At 38.9% G+C, this 15,398-nt stretch overlaps 1 protein-coding gene across 1 annotated transcript in view; it reads right to left on the minus strand.

The window, feature by feature from the left end:
- FAM185A (family with sequence similarity 185 member A) overlaps positions 1 to 15,398 on the minus strand; it is a gene marked incomplete at its 5' end in the record, with an annotated part of 41,449 nt that extends 26,051 nt beyond the window's left edge. The window contains 3 exons of the mRNA XM_085325710.1: positions 2,807 to 2,899; positions 7,052 to 7,161; positions 15,083 to 15,398. Of these exons, the coding sequence (XP_085181836.1) occupies positions 2,807 to 2,899; positions 7,052 to 7,161; positions 15,083 to 15,398 (519 nt within the window). The remainder of the gene's footprint in view (positions 1 to 2,806; positions 2,900 to 7,051; positions 7,162 to 15,082) is intronic.

The following is a 15,398-nucleotide window of genomic DNA, read 5'->3' on the forward strand; positions in this document are numbered from 1 at the left end:
GGCAGCCAGTCAGTATTAAAAAAACTACCAATATGACAAACATTTGTTTCAGAGGAACCAAAATGTGAGGGGGAGAGGAGAAGGGAAGAAAATCAGACTGCTCAAGTCCAGGACTAAAAGTACTCTAGATCGTGTGACTTTTCACTGAGACTAAATATATTTTTAATTCCAAATTATTTAGCTTTTATGAATTTTTGGCATAATACAAGCGTTTGGCTCAGTTAAGTAAGTGCTATACAACAGTCCCTGTGGCACAGATTAGCTAATGACTCCCCAGTTAAATAAACTGGATGATTTTGTCCGTTCATCCACAAGGTTTTCTGGGAAAATCCTCTCTTGAGAGCAGAGTCTTGGGAGCTGCAGATTGATCACATGCTCAGATTCTGAMAGTTTTTCCTTACCCTTTTTAAAGAAAAAAAAAAATCAGTCTATCATCATAAATCAGACTGAATTGTTTTTTGCACCTGAACACATTTCCAAGATGTAAACTAATGTCTTGCTGTGTTTAAGTAGAACAACTCCTTCCTCACATGTTCTGTGTTTCTTGGCTTTGTTTTTTGTGTTATCCTTGCTCAAATACTTGATGAATATATTCACTGCTTTCCCCCTACCCYATTAAAACCTTGTTTCTGAAGTGTTTTTAGTGACTTTCACCACATCCTCACCTCGTTCAGGAGGGAACTGAAGAATCCCTGACAATGTTGGTTTTTAACACAAATGCTGACTACATTGTGTAACTACATAGTGATGACAACAGCTGATGGAAGAAACATCTCATGCAATCACACATGGGAGATGTGAGGTAGACTGATTACTAACAGAAGCGGCCAACTGAGAAAAATATATATATATATATCACAGAATCGTTGAGGTTGGAAGGGCTCTCTGGAGATCATCTAGTTCAACCCCTCTGCTCAAGCAGGGTCACCTAGACAGGATTGCATCCAGGCAGGCTTTGAATATCTCCAGAAAAGGAGACTCCACAACCTCTCCGGGCAACCTAAGCCAGTGCTCTGTCACTCTCCCAGGAAAGAAATTCCGCCTCATATTCAGGCAGAACTTCCTGTGGTTCAGTTTGTGCCCACTGCCTCTTGTCCTGTTGCATGGGACAACTGGAAAGAGTCTCACATTTCATACTCTCCTTTAACTGTACAGCAAAGTCTGTTAATTASAATTTCAACAATGAGCCAAAATTGTTTCATATTTGTAATATGTAAAGAAGGCTGTAAACTGCATCTGCTTCTTCCAGTCCCTGCGGCTGCTAGTGGCTTAGGACGAATCCTAACTCCATTAACTAGTAATAGACCCAAAAGGAACTGCTGATCAATCAGCACTGATCAGTCAGAATTGTGGMATCAACATGGCATGCCACAATCAGACTTTAACCAGTTTGCTTTATTGTGGAAGGTTGTGCTAAGATGAAAAAATGTTCATTTAAAAAAAAAAGTTTGTGTGTATACATACACACATACATGAACAGCTCAGCTACAGCAGCCTCAGGGCTCCTTTGTACAAACAAAAACAAAAACAAACAAACAAAAAAAAGAGGATGGCTAGCATCCAATACAGAGAAATGCAGACAATTTAATGTCGATAATTTTTCATAAAGCCAATGACAGATTATTTACTTTACAGTATGAATTTAAGTTAATATATTAACGATCATGTGATGACAGAATCTGATTTACAAACTGTACAACAGCATCAAATGGAACTTTATTTAGGTGAGTTTGGACTCTGTCTTATAGCTTTGGCCCTATTCTTTCCTCAGCAAGGAAGAGCTAACTGTATGTTTTTCTGAYTCTTCCCAATGCTAGGCATTTATCAGTTCTGACAGAGTAGTGCATGCATACAAGCTACTTCCAGATTCGACTTCATTCGACATGCTCCGATAGCAATGCTTCTGGTCTAATAAACCTTCTCATGAAGATGCCTCACCAATCTAATTGACCTCAGACTGYAGTATTATGTAGGGTCTAGCACTACATTATTCAAATAACAGAGAATCGATTAGTTTTTGTCTTACCATGGGGGGGGGGGAAATCACAGTATGAGATTTGTCTCATAGTGCCATCTGCTGAAAAAAAGTATGCTACTCCTTTCTGGAATTGTTTTTTTGTTCATGATACTTCTCACTGAATCTCTCATAACAAGATTATATGAGATTGTATTTCCTTAGCTGCAAAAACATAAAAGCTGATGAGTGGCAGGCTTTGCATGACTGTATAATGCTGGAAGTGTAATGCATACGCAACTATCAAGCACTATCCGGAAAACAAACTCAGTGCCTATTGCAGAGTTCCAAGTGCATAAATACTAGCCAAGTAAATTTAAGTCCGTTGTGAGGGCCTAAATAATTAAGGCTGGTGAGTTGTATGTACTTATGACAGATTAGTTAMTGCAATGTTGTAAGTTTTATTTTTACTCAATAAGATGCATTAGGGTGTAAAACTAGCTGTTCGTATATTTTTGAACAAGAACACAAACTTCTTCTAGGAATATTACTTTTTTAATTAAAATAAAAAATAAAAGCTTAAGTTACATCCTACAAGCTCCATGTTAATGGAATGTTAACATGCTTTTTGTTACATTTTTTGTGGAGCCTCTGTTTACTACTCCAAACCAAGCATAAGATAAGATAGTGTAAGCAGACAGATTCCGTATGTTAATAATGAACTGACAATTAGCCTATGATGATCATTAAGTTTTGAAGAATATTTATTTCCTGAAGGATGTTTATTATTTTGCAACACGCAAGTTGAACTAATGACATTCACTGGAAAAGAAAGCTTCAATTCTTACTTACACCCTTTTCTGTAGCGTGAATATCTGTATTTCCACAGAGCGTTCCAAGACCAATTACTTTGCCTCCATTTGTCCGTATGTCGATTTTATGACTCTGAAAAAGGTTTAAAATTCGTACAGTTAAGACACGCACAACTGGAGAAGAGTTACCTTGTTTTGTAAGCTGTACAATATCCACAATAATTATCTTAGTCTGCAAACTTCTATTTTACTACTTAGCTTTCTTCTGAACTGACTGTGGAAGATGCCAGTTATTTCAAGTGGAGTCAATGCCTCAAACTCATCTGTCTTTTTGACATGAAAGGCAAGAAGAAAAAATWATGCTGGAGAATCCTTTACTATCAACACAATTCTTTGAGCAAAAGGGTCACTCAGTATACACTGAAATAAGCAGTATAGAAAAAGATGGATCTCTGGATTTTATTTATACTAGAAATAAAGGTATGGGTATACCCAGTGCTGTAGCGTAGAGCTAACATGTACGACATGAACTWACAGTAAGAAACTAACTTGTAGGTATACTGGAACCAGTATACCTACAGTGTCACAGAACTATCCTTAGGATTCTATATATCTATATTATACTCACACACAGTACTCAGCACAACTTACTCTTGGAGCCATATATATAATCATGTATTTCTATGGATGCATCCCAGTGCAAACCCAGGCCTCTAGGTAATTATGAGACTAGGCTCTAGTGTTTTACTCAAACAATACCATCATTCAAATTAGGTACTTTAGATACAGCATCTGCAATTGCTATCTCAAATTTTTCACAAAGAAGCCAAGTTTTAAATTAAAACACTATAATCGCTTTACTTTTTGGCTGCTGCATACAACCAACAAAAAAAAAAAACAAGTTGAAGAGCTATATCAAAAAGGGGAAAGAAAGGCAACAATTAGATTTAGACATGCATGAAATATACCAGGAATCATAAGAGAAATCAATTCTCAAAAAGACAAAAATTAAGTCTTGAGATGTAAAACCAATCAGATGGGATGTAGCGGAGATGGGGGAGAAAAGCAGGTGAGGAAGAAAGAGACATCAAATTTGAATAATCTAACTGTACATTCCTAAATACTAACTTCTGCAACAAATCTGATTTTAACTAGTCTATGGATCTCAATAGCAAAGCTCTTTATTTCTATTGAAGAGGGTACTAACTCCTGTAGATAGTATTTAAGACATCATCTTCAAAGCTGACAAGMAAACCTGAAATTTTCAAGATATTTTATGATTAAATATCTAACTGGATAAGCCACAATAGATGTTATTAGATGGCAACAAGATTAAGACCAAAAAACAAAAGAAAAACCCCTACCCATAACCAACCAAAACCCTTAAAAACTGTGAAACCAAATTTTCAAGATGGAAAATATTTATTCATACCACTCATACATATTTCTAACAAACACCAAGAATTGGAAGTTTTGTATGGCTTAATATGACAGGACAAACTCTGGATCAATGTTGCCTAATCTTTGCATACCGAGCTTTGCTGCTGCTTCTTCACGTAAGAAGTTTCTCCAGAATAAAATCAAACGCTCCAAACTTGAGACTACTATAGCGTTACAATCTTTTTTTAAAGGTTGTAAATCACTTGGTCGTTCAAGTAAGCTTCTGTCTACATATAAATATACAGTAAATAGGGTAACGCCTAAGTYTTTTTGATGGTAGAGTTAAATTCGATGCTTCAGCTAGACATACATGGCTCCTTTCAGACAGTTGCACGTTAGACACAGACTCACAGTTAAACTGCAAATCCCTAAAGCACATAATTCAAAGAAAATATGGAAACTCATGTTATGACATCAAAAGAATCAATATAACAATGGCTTAAACAATTTGGCCTTCAACAGTTAATTAGAAATAAAACCACTGATTATATACTGTTTTCATTTTCTCAGACTCCTCTTGATCTTAACCTTCTTTCATTTTCTCAGACTCCTCTTGATCTTACCTTATCATATTTAGCACAGAAAAATCTCTGTGAGAACACACAGGTCTCTCAACTTTTTCCCTGGAATTCTTACTACAACACTCCCATCCTCTCAAGGACAGGATTTCAGAGGTAGATATCAATACAGAATCTCGCTGAAAGACAGATTTTCTGAAGCAAGCTGTAATGGTTAAGTAGATTTCTCAACAAGAATATTCCACTAGCTCAAGGAAAAATACACTGATTTGTCATAGGGCACTCTCCTAGCAAGTGAAAGTGAGGTTTGAGTGATGAAGAGTCTATGAAGTCTGTGATAGATATTARGAGAAAGATTGAAAAATTATTTCAGTTCAAAAGAGTGAACTGCACTCAAAAGGGTAAAGTGCACCACTGGCTGCGCTGCAGATCTTTGATAAATAAGATTCAGATGTGGCCTGGGGTGAGGAAATGTGGCAGGTATTCTAACGCTTGCGTGCAAGATGCCTGGAAATTCTAGTTACCACTGGCACAAATAGCAGTCAAAAGCAATCATTGGACATAGTGACGAACAAAATTAAAGGGTTTCCTTAGTTCCACTGTCACTGCTAAGCTGATGGATCGCTCCTGCAAACACCCACAGTAACTTTTATTCAAACCATTATCCCAGTACTTCAGAGACAATGAAACCATGAGTAGTTAAAAAAAAAAAAAAAAAAAAAGAGCTATTTTGGTTTAAAAAGTCAAAAGCCTTATAGTCTACTCAAGCTTCATTTTAAATAACTGTTTCAATTCAAATTCACACCTCTTGATTCTTTACATTTTAAGTGTGTTCTACCCAGTCTTCTGAGACAAGGCTGTTCCTCTCATCCAGTGCTTAAGGGAACAAAAAAAAAAAAAAAAAAAAATCCTGTGTTACCACTGACACAGCAGACACATTGAAGTACAGGCAAAGGGAAAACATCATTACATCAATTCTTACACCCGCAGTTTTCCCTGACATTTTTTGTGAATTGAGAGAAGTTTGGTTAGTTGAAAAACACAATATCAAGCTTTTCTCAAGGGAAACAGTGCTGTGACCTTTGATGTTTGTTTTATTTTTATTTTTTATTTTATTATTATTACTTTTAAGTTCAACATTTTCAAGTCTCTTAAAATAAGTCTGAGAAAAGATTCCCTACAAAACTAATTAGTTGTCTTCCCTCAGGATCCTTTTTCCATGAAATCATGAAAAATTCTTGATAATTGTTATGGCACACCGTGGTTAATGTCAATGATGCTGGCCAGCACCTTCCCCCCAACACACTATATTATGAAGTTTGTGTTTGCTATTATTATGACTACATCTTACGTAACAGWGTTCTCATCTTTAACTAAAGCTTTAAAACAGCAGTAACACATACAGTGCTGCTGTTATCTTTTTGTTGGATGTTAACTAGCTTTAAGATTAATATGGTCARTTACAGAGAATCTGGAATATACAGGTGGCCTCTGGTTCATTCTACCATTATCAAATATGGAGTAGAACTAACGCCACTGTTTATTAAATTTCCCCTTAAATTCAATTTCACACATGTGAGCTATGWAATCATCTCTCCTTTACTGTTGTAAAGGAAAAATGCTGAAAGATTTTCAAGAATACTTAAACATAGCAATTGCTCTATCTGAAAAAAATACCTTTCCTTTAAATTTATAGTAATTGGTGGTGAATTCACTCAATTCAAGTGAAATTGATTCCAATCAGCATCTAAGTTGGATATATTTTGATTATTTCTACAAAAGCCTATGTTAGGAAACCTGAAATCTTAAGACTGAAGAAACAAGATCTTGACCATGTTCTGTATAATATTTATCAGAAATGTTTTAGACAAGTATTTAAGACACGTAATACGTAACTTGATTGYAAACTAAAGCAAAGAGTTTGTCAGTATTACTGAAAACAGATTAAGAAAGGAATATCAAAAAAAAAAAGAAAAAAAGAAAGAAAGATGTGTTCCGCACAGTCTTGACTGAGTGGGTCTAATCTCATTGAGCATTTGAATAAGCCGAATGTAACGTTCCTTAAAGTCAACCGGCATCCTGCCACTACTMCTAATTTCTGCTGACTTGTTTCAGCTATCATCAATGGTTCCTGGACTTCTGATCCCAAGCTATTTATGATTACTGACTTGTATCATAATTGTACAAAATAAATAAAGATGAAGTACTGAACCCACAGGAACACTTCAAACTACTAGAATATTTCTCATCTCCAGCAATCTTTTCTTTATACTGTATCGCATCATACAATTACTTTTAAAACAGGGTTAGAATGGGGTTGTTTGTACCTTTATTGACTGTACGACACTAGTCCCCTTCTCAGTTTCAATTTTGCAGTTATCGCATTCTATTTTCTGAACCTTCACGCAGCCAGTCCCTGATGTTTTGATATCCAAATCTAGAATTAGAAGAGTTTTATTAGCAACAGAAGGATAAAGTCAACATTTCTATTGAATGTAGCACACAATTACAATGTATAGCAACTGTATGGGGCAGGGGGAGAAGCAGCTTCACTGTTTCACAATACTCTTCTTCCAAAATTTGGCCACATGCTTTCAACTGCATGACTACTTACTATCAACAACTGATGGGGAAAACTATGTCAGCCTGTATACAACCATCCAGTTTTAACAGAGAATATCTGAAGTGGCAGCAGAGTGTAACCTCTAGCAAGGATTTGGCAGGGTGTGGTCTGTCAGTTAGGCTGTATTTATTTACTTTAAACCCCTTGAGTACACTCCCTGAATTCTAGACTGTTTCCTCTTCTACCCTACATAGAATCCAACGACTCCCAAACTTTGCCTCCATCTCACAGCTACCCTGGTCACCAGTTCTACTAGCAATTCACCTGGCTATGCTGAAGTGCTTTTTTCCTCGGGGGGGTGGGAGTGCATGGAGCAGAGTGGGGTGGCAGTTGTTTGGGAACACATACAGAGTAAGAGGGTTTAATAGCACAAACACAACTTCTGCAAAGTTAGAATTTGTCATGCTTAGATCTATGMTGCTTCAATCAGCAAGCACTATAACAAAAAATGAGTACAGAAAAGTTTGCATGTATCACTTCTCCAGCCTTTGGGAAAATMTGACTTACCCTCCTGGCATGAAGGAGCACGAATTACTGTTTTCTTGTCTGAATCACCTTACCTTATTACTGTTCACAGACTCAGCTAAAAGAATGTCGCTGGGTGTGATAATTTGCTTATCAAGGGAGTAACTTATGGACTCAAAATGCTCTACACAGAGGAGGAGCAAAAGCATTTTTTCTGCCACTTAAACTCTGTGGTGAGATCATGCGACTGGAGAGAAGTTTGAGAATGTGCAGCCTGGGCATTCTGACTGTGATAACAGTCACRTATGTTAGTGACTACAATAAATACTGCCAAAAGGTGTTTACACCAGGCAAAACTGTCATCTGTTCTTTTAGAGAAAGAATTTTAACAGGGGTCAGAAATGTGTGCTGAGAGAAGCTAGTAACTGAAGGGCTAACAGAGACAGCTAGTGAGCCCRCTTACACTCTGAAGACCACAGAAGAAGAGAATATCAGGGGCAGGAAGGGGAGGAGGAAGGGAAATCCTTTAAATCAATTGAGCACCTGTCAAAGCACTTCTTTCATTTCYAAAGTCTTCTAAGGTGACCAGCAATATTAGAAGAGTTAGAGAAAAAAACAACCAGAGTGTGAAGCCCAACACTGAMATGCTGCTGCTCAAAATAGGTGCTGGAACCATGCAAGCAGCCTGTAAATCATGAAAAGGAGAGAATCTGAGAACTGCAACTATCAATGAAGGGAAGYTTTGGAGCTAACTGACAAGCCAGGAGAATCCAGTACACCAGCAGACAAAGATAAAACATGTTACATCTTTGCRGTAAGAGCAAAGTAATAAGATTACCTGGTTATCTTATTACCAATTAGCCAAGAGATTAGATTTACTGAAGGGATGCACACAGCATGGTGTAAGGTAACACCTCCCTAAGAAAGGAGGCTAGAGGAGGTAGACTGGATAAGCAGGTTTTGCAGAAAACCTTTTTACTTGCAGACATTATTTTCCTCAACTCCTTTGCAGAACAGCTAGATATACTAATTCCCAAAAAAGAGATACTGTGAACAAGAGTTCCCCAAATTGCCCTTTTCCTAAATTTTAACAAACCCCTAGAAAAGGCTTTGAGGCATGTAAGAGAGCACAAAACCTGACAAACTGGATGGATGACAAGCATCACAAACAAGGGCTTGAGGTCCTACACAATAATGTTCATATTGGTGAAGCCTAGACAGTTTCACCAAATTAAAAATATCCATCAGTGATATCTGAACTAATTCAATTTGATCACTGGTTTAYAGGTTCTGAAGCCATCTTGGAGATGAACGGACAAAACATTTTCATAACATTTTACTTCTTGGGGAGTTGTTTAAATGTAGTCCCCAGAGAGGCATGCATAGAGACACTTCCCAAACACCTAAGTTTGAAATGATGCACCCTTGCACAGCGCAAATCTGGGGAGTTCACAAAGAAAACAAGATTATTTTTGTAATACAAACTGTCTTCCTTAAAACTGTTCAGTTAACTCACTGGGAAACTGCATGGTTCTTGGGAAGACCTGTCTGACCCTCTTGAAATTTTGCTTTCAGAGAAGAGAGGTCACACTGCAAGTTTCCTTGTGCAAATGTTCAAATTAAATCAGCACAACAGCTTCTGGCCCTTATCACTTCCATGGAAAGGGATGAAAAAGCTGAAGAGTGGTGGGTTTAGTCAAAGTCACTCTGACACCAACTTAAAACTTCAATAAGGTTAATAAAAATATCTGAACCTGAAAGGAATATTAGGCCCATCATTTGAAAAGCAGAAAGWAGTGTACTACAGGCATAATGACAATCGGTGCTGAAAGAAGACACTGAAGTCTAGGGATTCACAAGTACACTGTTAAAAACAAAAGGGATTTTTAGCCTAGAAACACTTTGTGCCTTGCAGGGCCACACTGCTTTGCTAGCCTTGATATAGGCAACACTAGTGGACAAAGAATAGAGTCCCACTATCTCATGAAGAGGCTTCCTAAAGCAGGATAAATGACCCACAAAAAGGCCATGTAAGAGTTGGATAACATTGTTAAAGAAACTTCACTGAGCAAGAAGAAACAGAATATATTCCATTTCAGTGCCAAATCTCCCCCAAAAAATAGCTAGCTTGATTTCTCTTTAGAAAAGCTGAGGGCTGCAGCCAACTCCAGCCGCACAAACCGCAAAGAATGCATAGAGATCTCTGGAGCACAGAAGACTCTTACAGAAAAGACACGTGTACAGGGAAAAAGAGACTTGTGGTATCAGAATGCAGGGGGAGGTGCCTCAGAAATATCACCCTGAGCTACACAGTATTTGAAACACACTAGTGAAACACTTATTTTAAAATGACTTAACAGCCTTGGACCACTGAAAGTTACTTCATGACAATCCATTTCTCTGGCCACACAGGAAGCTTACCAGTAAGTGAGCACTGATGTTAAGATAATTCAGTCCAAGAAAAAATTTTTATTGAAGGCAGCAGATTACAGYGTTTGCTACTCTGAGGCTGCAGGTCTGCCACGGTTAGCAGCAGACGTTGATGATCTTGTTTCCAATGCATTAGTGTTAAGACTTCAGAAAAGTACACTGTTGAAAACCTTYGAATCTGCTTTCTTTTAACACATTAAAAAAAAAAATAGCAGGAACAAGCAGTCCGAGGAGCTCAGTTTCTCCTCTCAAATCAGCAGAGGGAAGGAATGGCTTAAATGGTACCATAAAATGATGAAATTGTGAATCACTAACATCAAAACCCATACATTMACTCCTTTTGTCTAGTTACATCCATAGGAATTTACAGTAGTTTGCCAAGAATGACCCCAAAGGCTTAAATAAGACTGAAGTGGGAGAGTTAAGTTCTTCTAAAGAGAACAGATAATAGAAAACATCCTGGCTTATAAGTAGGCCTAGACTAGGACCTGTATAGTGTTTGATACTACTGAAGATGGGACAGTTTTAGTACTTCTCAGTGAAGCCTGGAAACTACTTCAAAACTTATGGTTCCATTACATGACCTTGACACAGAAGCCTCGATTCTCTTCACCATGGTGTTATGGAAAATTAGGCTTGCTGGCCTCCATAACAGGGTCCAACTCTAGGTTCCCACTGAGACAYACATTCAAACCAAAATTAGACTGAAATAAGTTTTAATGGCACATGTACAGAAATTACAGCTCAAGCTGGGTGCCTCCAAAGAGGGACCCCAAACAAAGAAATTCCTGGSCAATTATACCCTTACAATCTAAATTTCCCTGCCYCTCACGCCATGGTTCGGACCAATTGTAAAATTTAGCTCTGGGATCTTCTCATGTTTCAYTGGGTCCCTTCATTGCCTGTAGGCAGGTCATAAAGAAATTCCTCTCTTATCTCTGCAGCTTCCCTTGTTGGACAATTAGGCTTCCTTATCTTTCCAGCTTGAACCAGATTTGGGGCCTTCTTTTATTTAACTAGGTGGAAAGTTCATAGCTTGGGGCCTAGGGCTTCAGCAAACTTAGYTACTAATGCTAAGCAAGTTATGATAAGTGACTAACTCTAGGCAGCCTCCACTCTCTAATGATGGTACAATACRGAAAAGCATTGCGACAGGCTACTGCCCAAAGGAGTTGTGCAGTCTACATCCTTGGAGATTTTCAAAGCCAGACTGGATAAAGCCCTGAACAGCCTGGTCTGATGTTGGAGCTGGCTCTRCTTTGACCACAAAGTTGAACTAAAAACCTCCAGCAGTCCCTTTCAACCTGAATTACCCCATGATTCTAATATCATAAGAACTAAAWGTGAGACGAGGACAGAATATTCTCAGATTCTGGTTAAGCCAGACAGCTGGGTTTTCCTCTCAGTACTCAATCAATAAAAACAGTAACCAGAAACCAAACAGCTGGATTCAGGTTTAGTCAGCACATGCTGTTCCATAAACCAAAACATGGGGTTCCTGTTGTGCTGAACAGGTAGCCATGGGCTTACGCTGGCCCTGAAATAAATAGCTAACACACACAGTTGCACATCCACAGAAAACAAACAMCACCCAAAAGTGCACTCCCAGAAGCAAGTTAAACAGTGATTCATTGACATCTATGATCTATGAACGTTGTGTTAACAAGAACTATCAGACCGTACAAGATACTGAAAGACAAGCCAAGACTATACAAAGAAAGAGACTCCTATAGGACTCCCTGCAGAGGTAGCAGCAGTTGTCTTTAGTTTCAGATGACTATTTAAGCTTGTCATCTATCATCTTCTGCACATGCTCTTCAGATTCTAGGGAGTTTCAGCTAACTTGGAGCTTCCTGGATAAGCTCCAACATAAAAATGCAAAAGCTATTAAGAAAYATCCAAAACCAAGAAACAAGCTAGGATTGTAAAAACATGCACATCAATTTCTCAACTTCTTACAGCTAAGTGACAGAAGTAGTAGTCAGATAAAAATGATCTAAACAGAATAGTGTTATAAATACATACACACTTCACCTCGTGCATTCAGAGAAGGTCTACAGAACGCTGAAATGCTTGCAAAGTAGTCTATGATGCTTTCTTTCTAGACTGAAATTTGTTACACAAGCAATAAGATACTGTGCTTATGATAACACTGATGTTTAACGGATACTTCTTTCCTATACAAAAGAAACAATCCAAAAAAACTAGTAATAAAAAAAAAGAAAGAAAATCTCCCCAAAAAAACAGAATTAAAGAAACACTTAAAAGCAGAACTTCACTGGCAAGCAACAAACCTACCTCATTGAGTCTTCACCRTAACACCAACAATAAGGTGGTTTTCCAATTACATCCTTAGATACAACTCTGGATATAACTGGATAACTGCCTGAACAACATCAATATCACAGGGATTCTGTGATAGCCAGCTAGTAATAAGCTAGTAATAAAGAGGGAATGTAATGCACACACTGAGCAAGATTCTTCAATTTTATGATCTCATCACAAAACTAAACAGAACGACTTGCTTAAAAAACTAATAAAATCTATTTCAAGAACATCAGAAGCAAGACACCTGCCASTTTGCAGAGCCAGTTGATGTTAAAAGTATAACAGGAATCTTGAAGATAAGACCACAATTGAAAGGTTAAATGAATTCCTTGCTTCAGGGTTATATATTATAGAAGCCTTTTGGAAGCTTCCCAACACTGAAAGTGTTTTTAAGTTTCTGAAGGTGGAGATTCTCTGGATCTTAATGCAATGACAACTTCCCCTCCCACTCTCCACCAAAAAACAAACAAAAAAAAGTCTAGAGTCACACACAACAGTCACTCAAATGTCGTAGGGAAACTCAAATATGAGACTGCTGCCTACCATCTATAGTAACCAAATATGCCTGGTACCAAAGAAATGAACAGTAATAAAAGGGATGTTTGTTTATTTTTTTTTTTTTGATCATCTGTAATCCTGAAACATACTCCATTAATAAACTACAGACAAGTAAATGTAGTCTTTGTACTTGCCAAGCAGGAAAAAGTTTATATTATAGGGACAATTTATAAAAAAAGAGTCAATTCTACAAGAATCTCTTTGAGAAGTCCCATCTTATAGAACAACTACTCATTGACTCTTTTGGTGAACTGTATGTAGATAAGAGCTGATATATTTACAAACAATAAACTTGGATTTTCAGAAGTCTTTGWCAAAGTCGTTTGTCCATGTTTTAACAAATAAATCTGTTATCTTTAACATTTCATGAATTTGGAAAACAGTGCAAATAGCAAGGTTGCAAAGTTTCATCAGAAGCACTGARTTATTCAGAGTAGTTAAACTAAAAACAAACTCAAACGACAGAAAAATCTTGGAATACTGCACACCTGAATGATGAAATAAAAGATGACATTCAATGGACAAAATACCTGTGCCAGTATGTATAACTGCATACAGTTTGCCAATAAGTTTACATATGTAAACAGTTTCATAACGAGAATAGACAACCACTTGCAAGAGAGATTCCCTGAGGATCTGAGCTACATCAGGCTTAGAAGAGTCCCCTGAGCTGAAAATTACTGATGTATTTAAGAACACTCAGATGAAATATGATCTCTGTTTGCCCTGTTCTTACTCTTCTTGAGCATGTTTATAGTTGCTGCTGTAGACAAGACAGTGGGGTACTTGGACTCATGGTATAAATCAGTATGGCTATTCTTATAAARAGCAAAGCACATTAGGGGCTGGGCAGGGGGAAGCCCTTGATTTTATTTACAGAACGCATATCTCTGGATTAGGTGTTAGGACATAAGAGATACTGAGTTTTGGTGAACAGCTCTATGAGAAATSCCAATTCTCAACAGTGTTCAGAAAAAGAAATGGATATGAAAGGGGTGGTTAAGAAAAGAACAGATAACAAAATACTGGCACTAAGTCCACTGCACTTCTGYATTTTTAGAGATGATAAACAGTTGGGTCCTTCTAACCTCAAAAGGGAAAACACTGAGGAAGTTGAGAAGATACAGATGAAAGTAATGAGGATAAAAGGTACAGAACATCTTTGCTGTTGGAAGACCTTGGAATATACACAGATGACATATACGAGAGATAAACAGGATGGGATTAGTCAYCATTTCTCAGGGCACAGTTACAACAGAGTACCAAATGAAATAAAACAGCAGTCTCAAACAGCCACCTGAAACAAATACAAGCGTTTTTCTTTGTACGCTGACAAATATTTTCAGCATGGTGGAAAARTACCTGCACTGCATAGTTGGATGCTACTATGTTAGAAAAAAAATATATATTCATCAAAGACCTAAAAATAGAAATTCAAGTCTGACCTGCAACTCCCTAAAGCTCAGCTCACCAAGGGGAATTAACCTGGCAAGCTCACCCCGTTCCTTCCCCAAATTTATTTCCACTTTCAGTTCAATCCAGCAGATTTCAGCTACTACAGCTGCTCTTAGGAGTAGTTTGCGGGTTCTGTACCAGAAGCCCCATGCAGATTTTAGCCTTCTGCTCAAATGGCTCATCTAAGACTTGCCATGGGAAATGGAGCTCTGCCTGGCTTTCCACCTGTGTGGTGACCTTCCAGACCCTTCTGGCCCCTTGTGGCTTAGCCGCTCCTTCTAAGGCCCACTAGCAGAGCAGAACCCTCCTGGGGAGGGGCCTGCAAGGGCAGGTGTGCACAGCACACAGCGAGCGCTGCTCTCTCCCACCTGAGCTGCACTCCATTCCCCCCTCCCCAAGAAAAAAAACATGTATCAGCTGTCAGAGCAGAAACACAACAAAAGCGCATATCTGAACAAGTTTTAACTATCGGGGCCGCAGGTCAACGGGCGCCACCCACCGAACTGGAGGGGCGTGCGGACGTCCACGGCCGCCTGGCTGTCCACGCCGTCGGAGACGATGGCCGCCTGCCTCCGGGCCTCGTCGTACCTCACGCGGACCAGCTCCAGGTCGCGGCCGCGCTCGACGCCGCTGACGGTGACGAGCACGCGGTCGGCGGCGGGGCAGCGCTGCGGGTCCAGCGGGCGCACGCTCACCTGGCAGGGCAGCCGCACCGCCAGCCGCCCCCGCGGGCTCACCGCCAGCGCCCACTCCTTCAGCGGCTTCCCGCCGCCGGCCTCCGCCGAGCTCTCGCGGCAAGGCCCGGCCGCCGCCAC

This window comes from Rhea americana, unplaced genomic scaffold (genome assembly GCF_003343005.1).
Source record: "Rhea americana isolate MKP2758 unplaced genomic scaffold, rheAme1 scaffold_1, whole genome shotgun sequence".
Lineage (NCBI taxonomy): Eukaryota > Metazoa > Chordata > Aves > Rheiformes > Rheidae > Rhea > Rhea americana.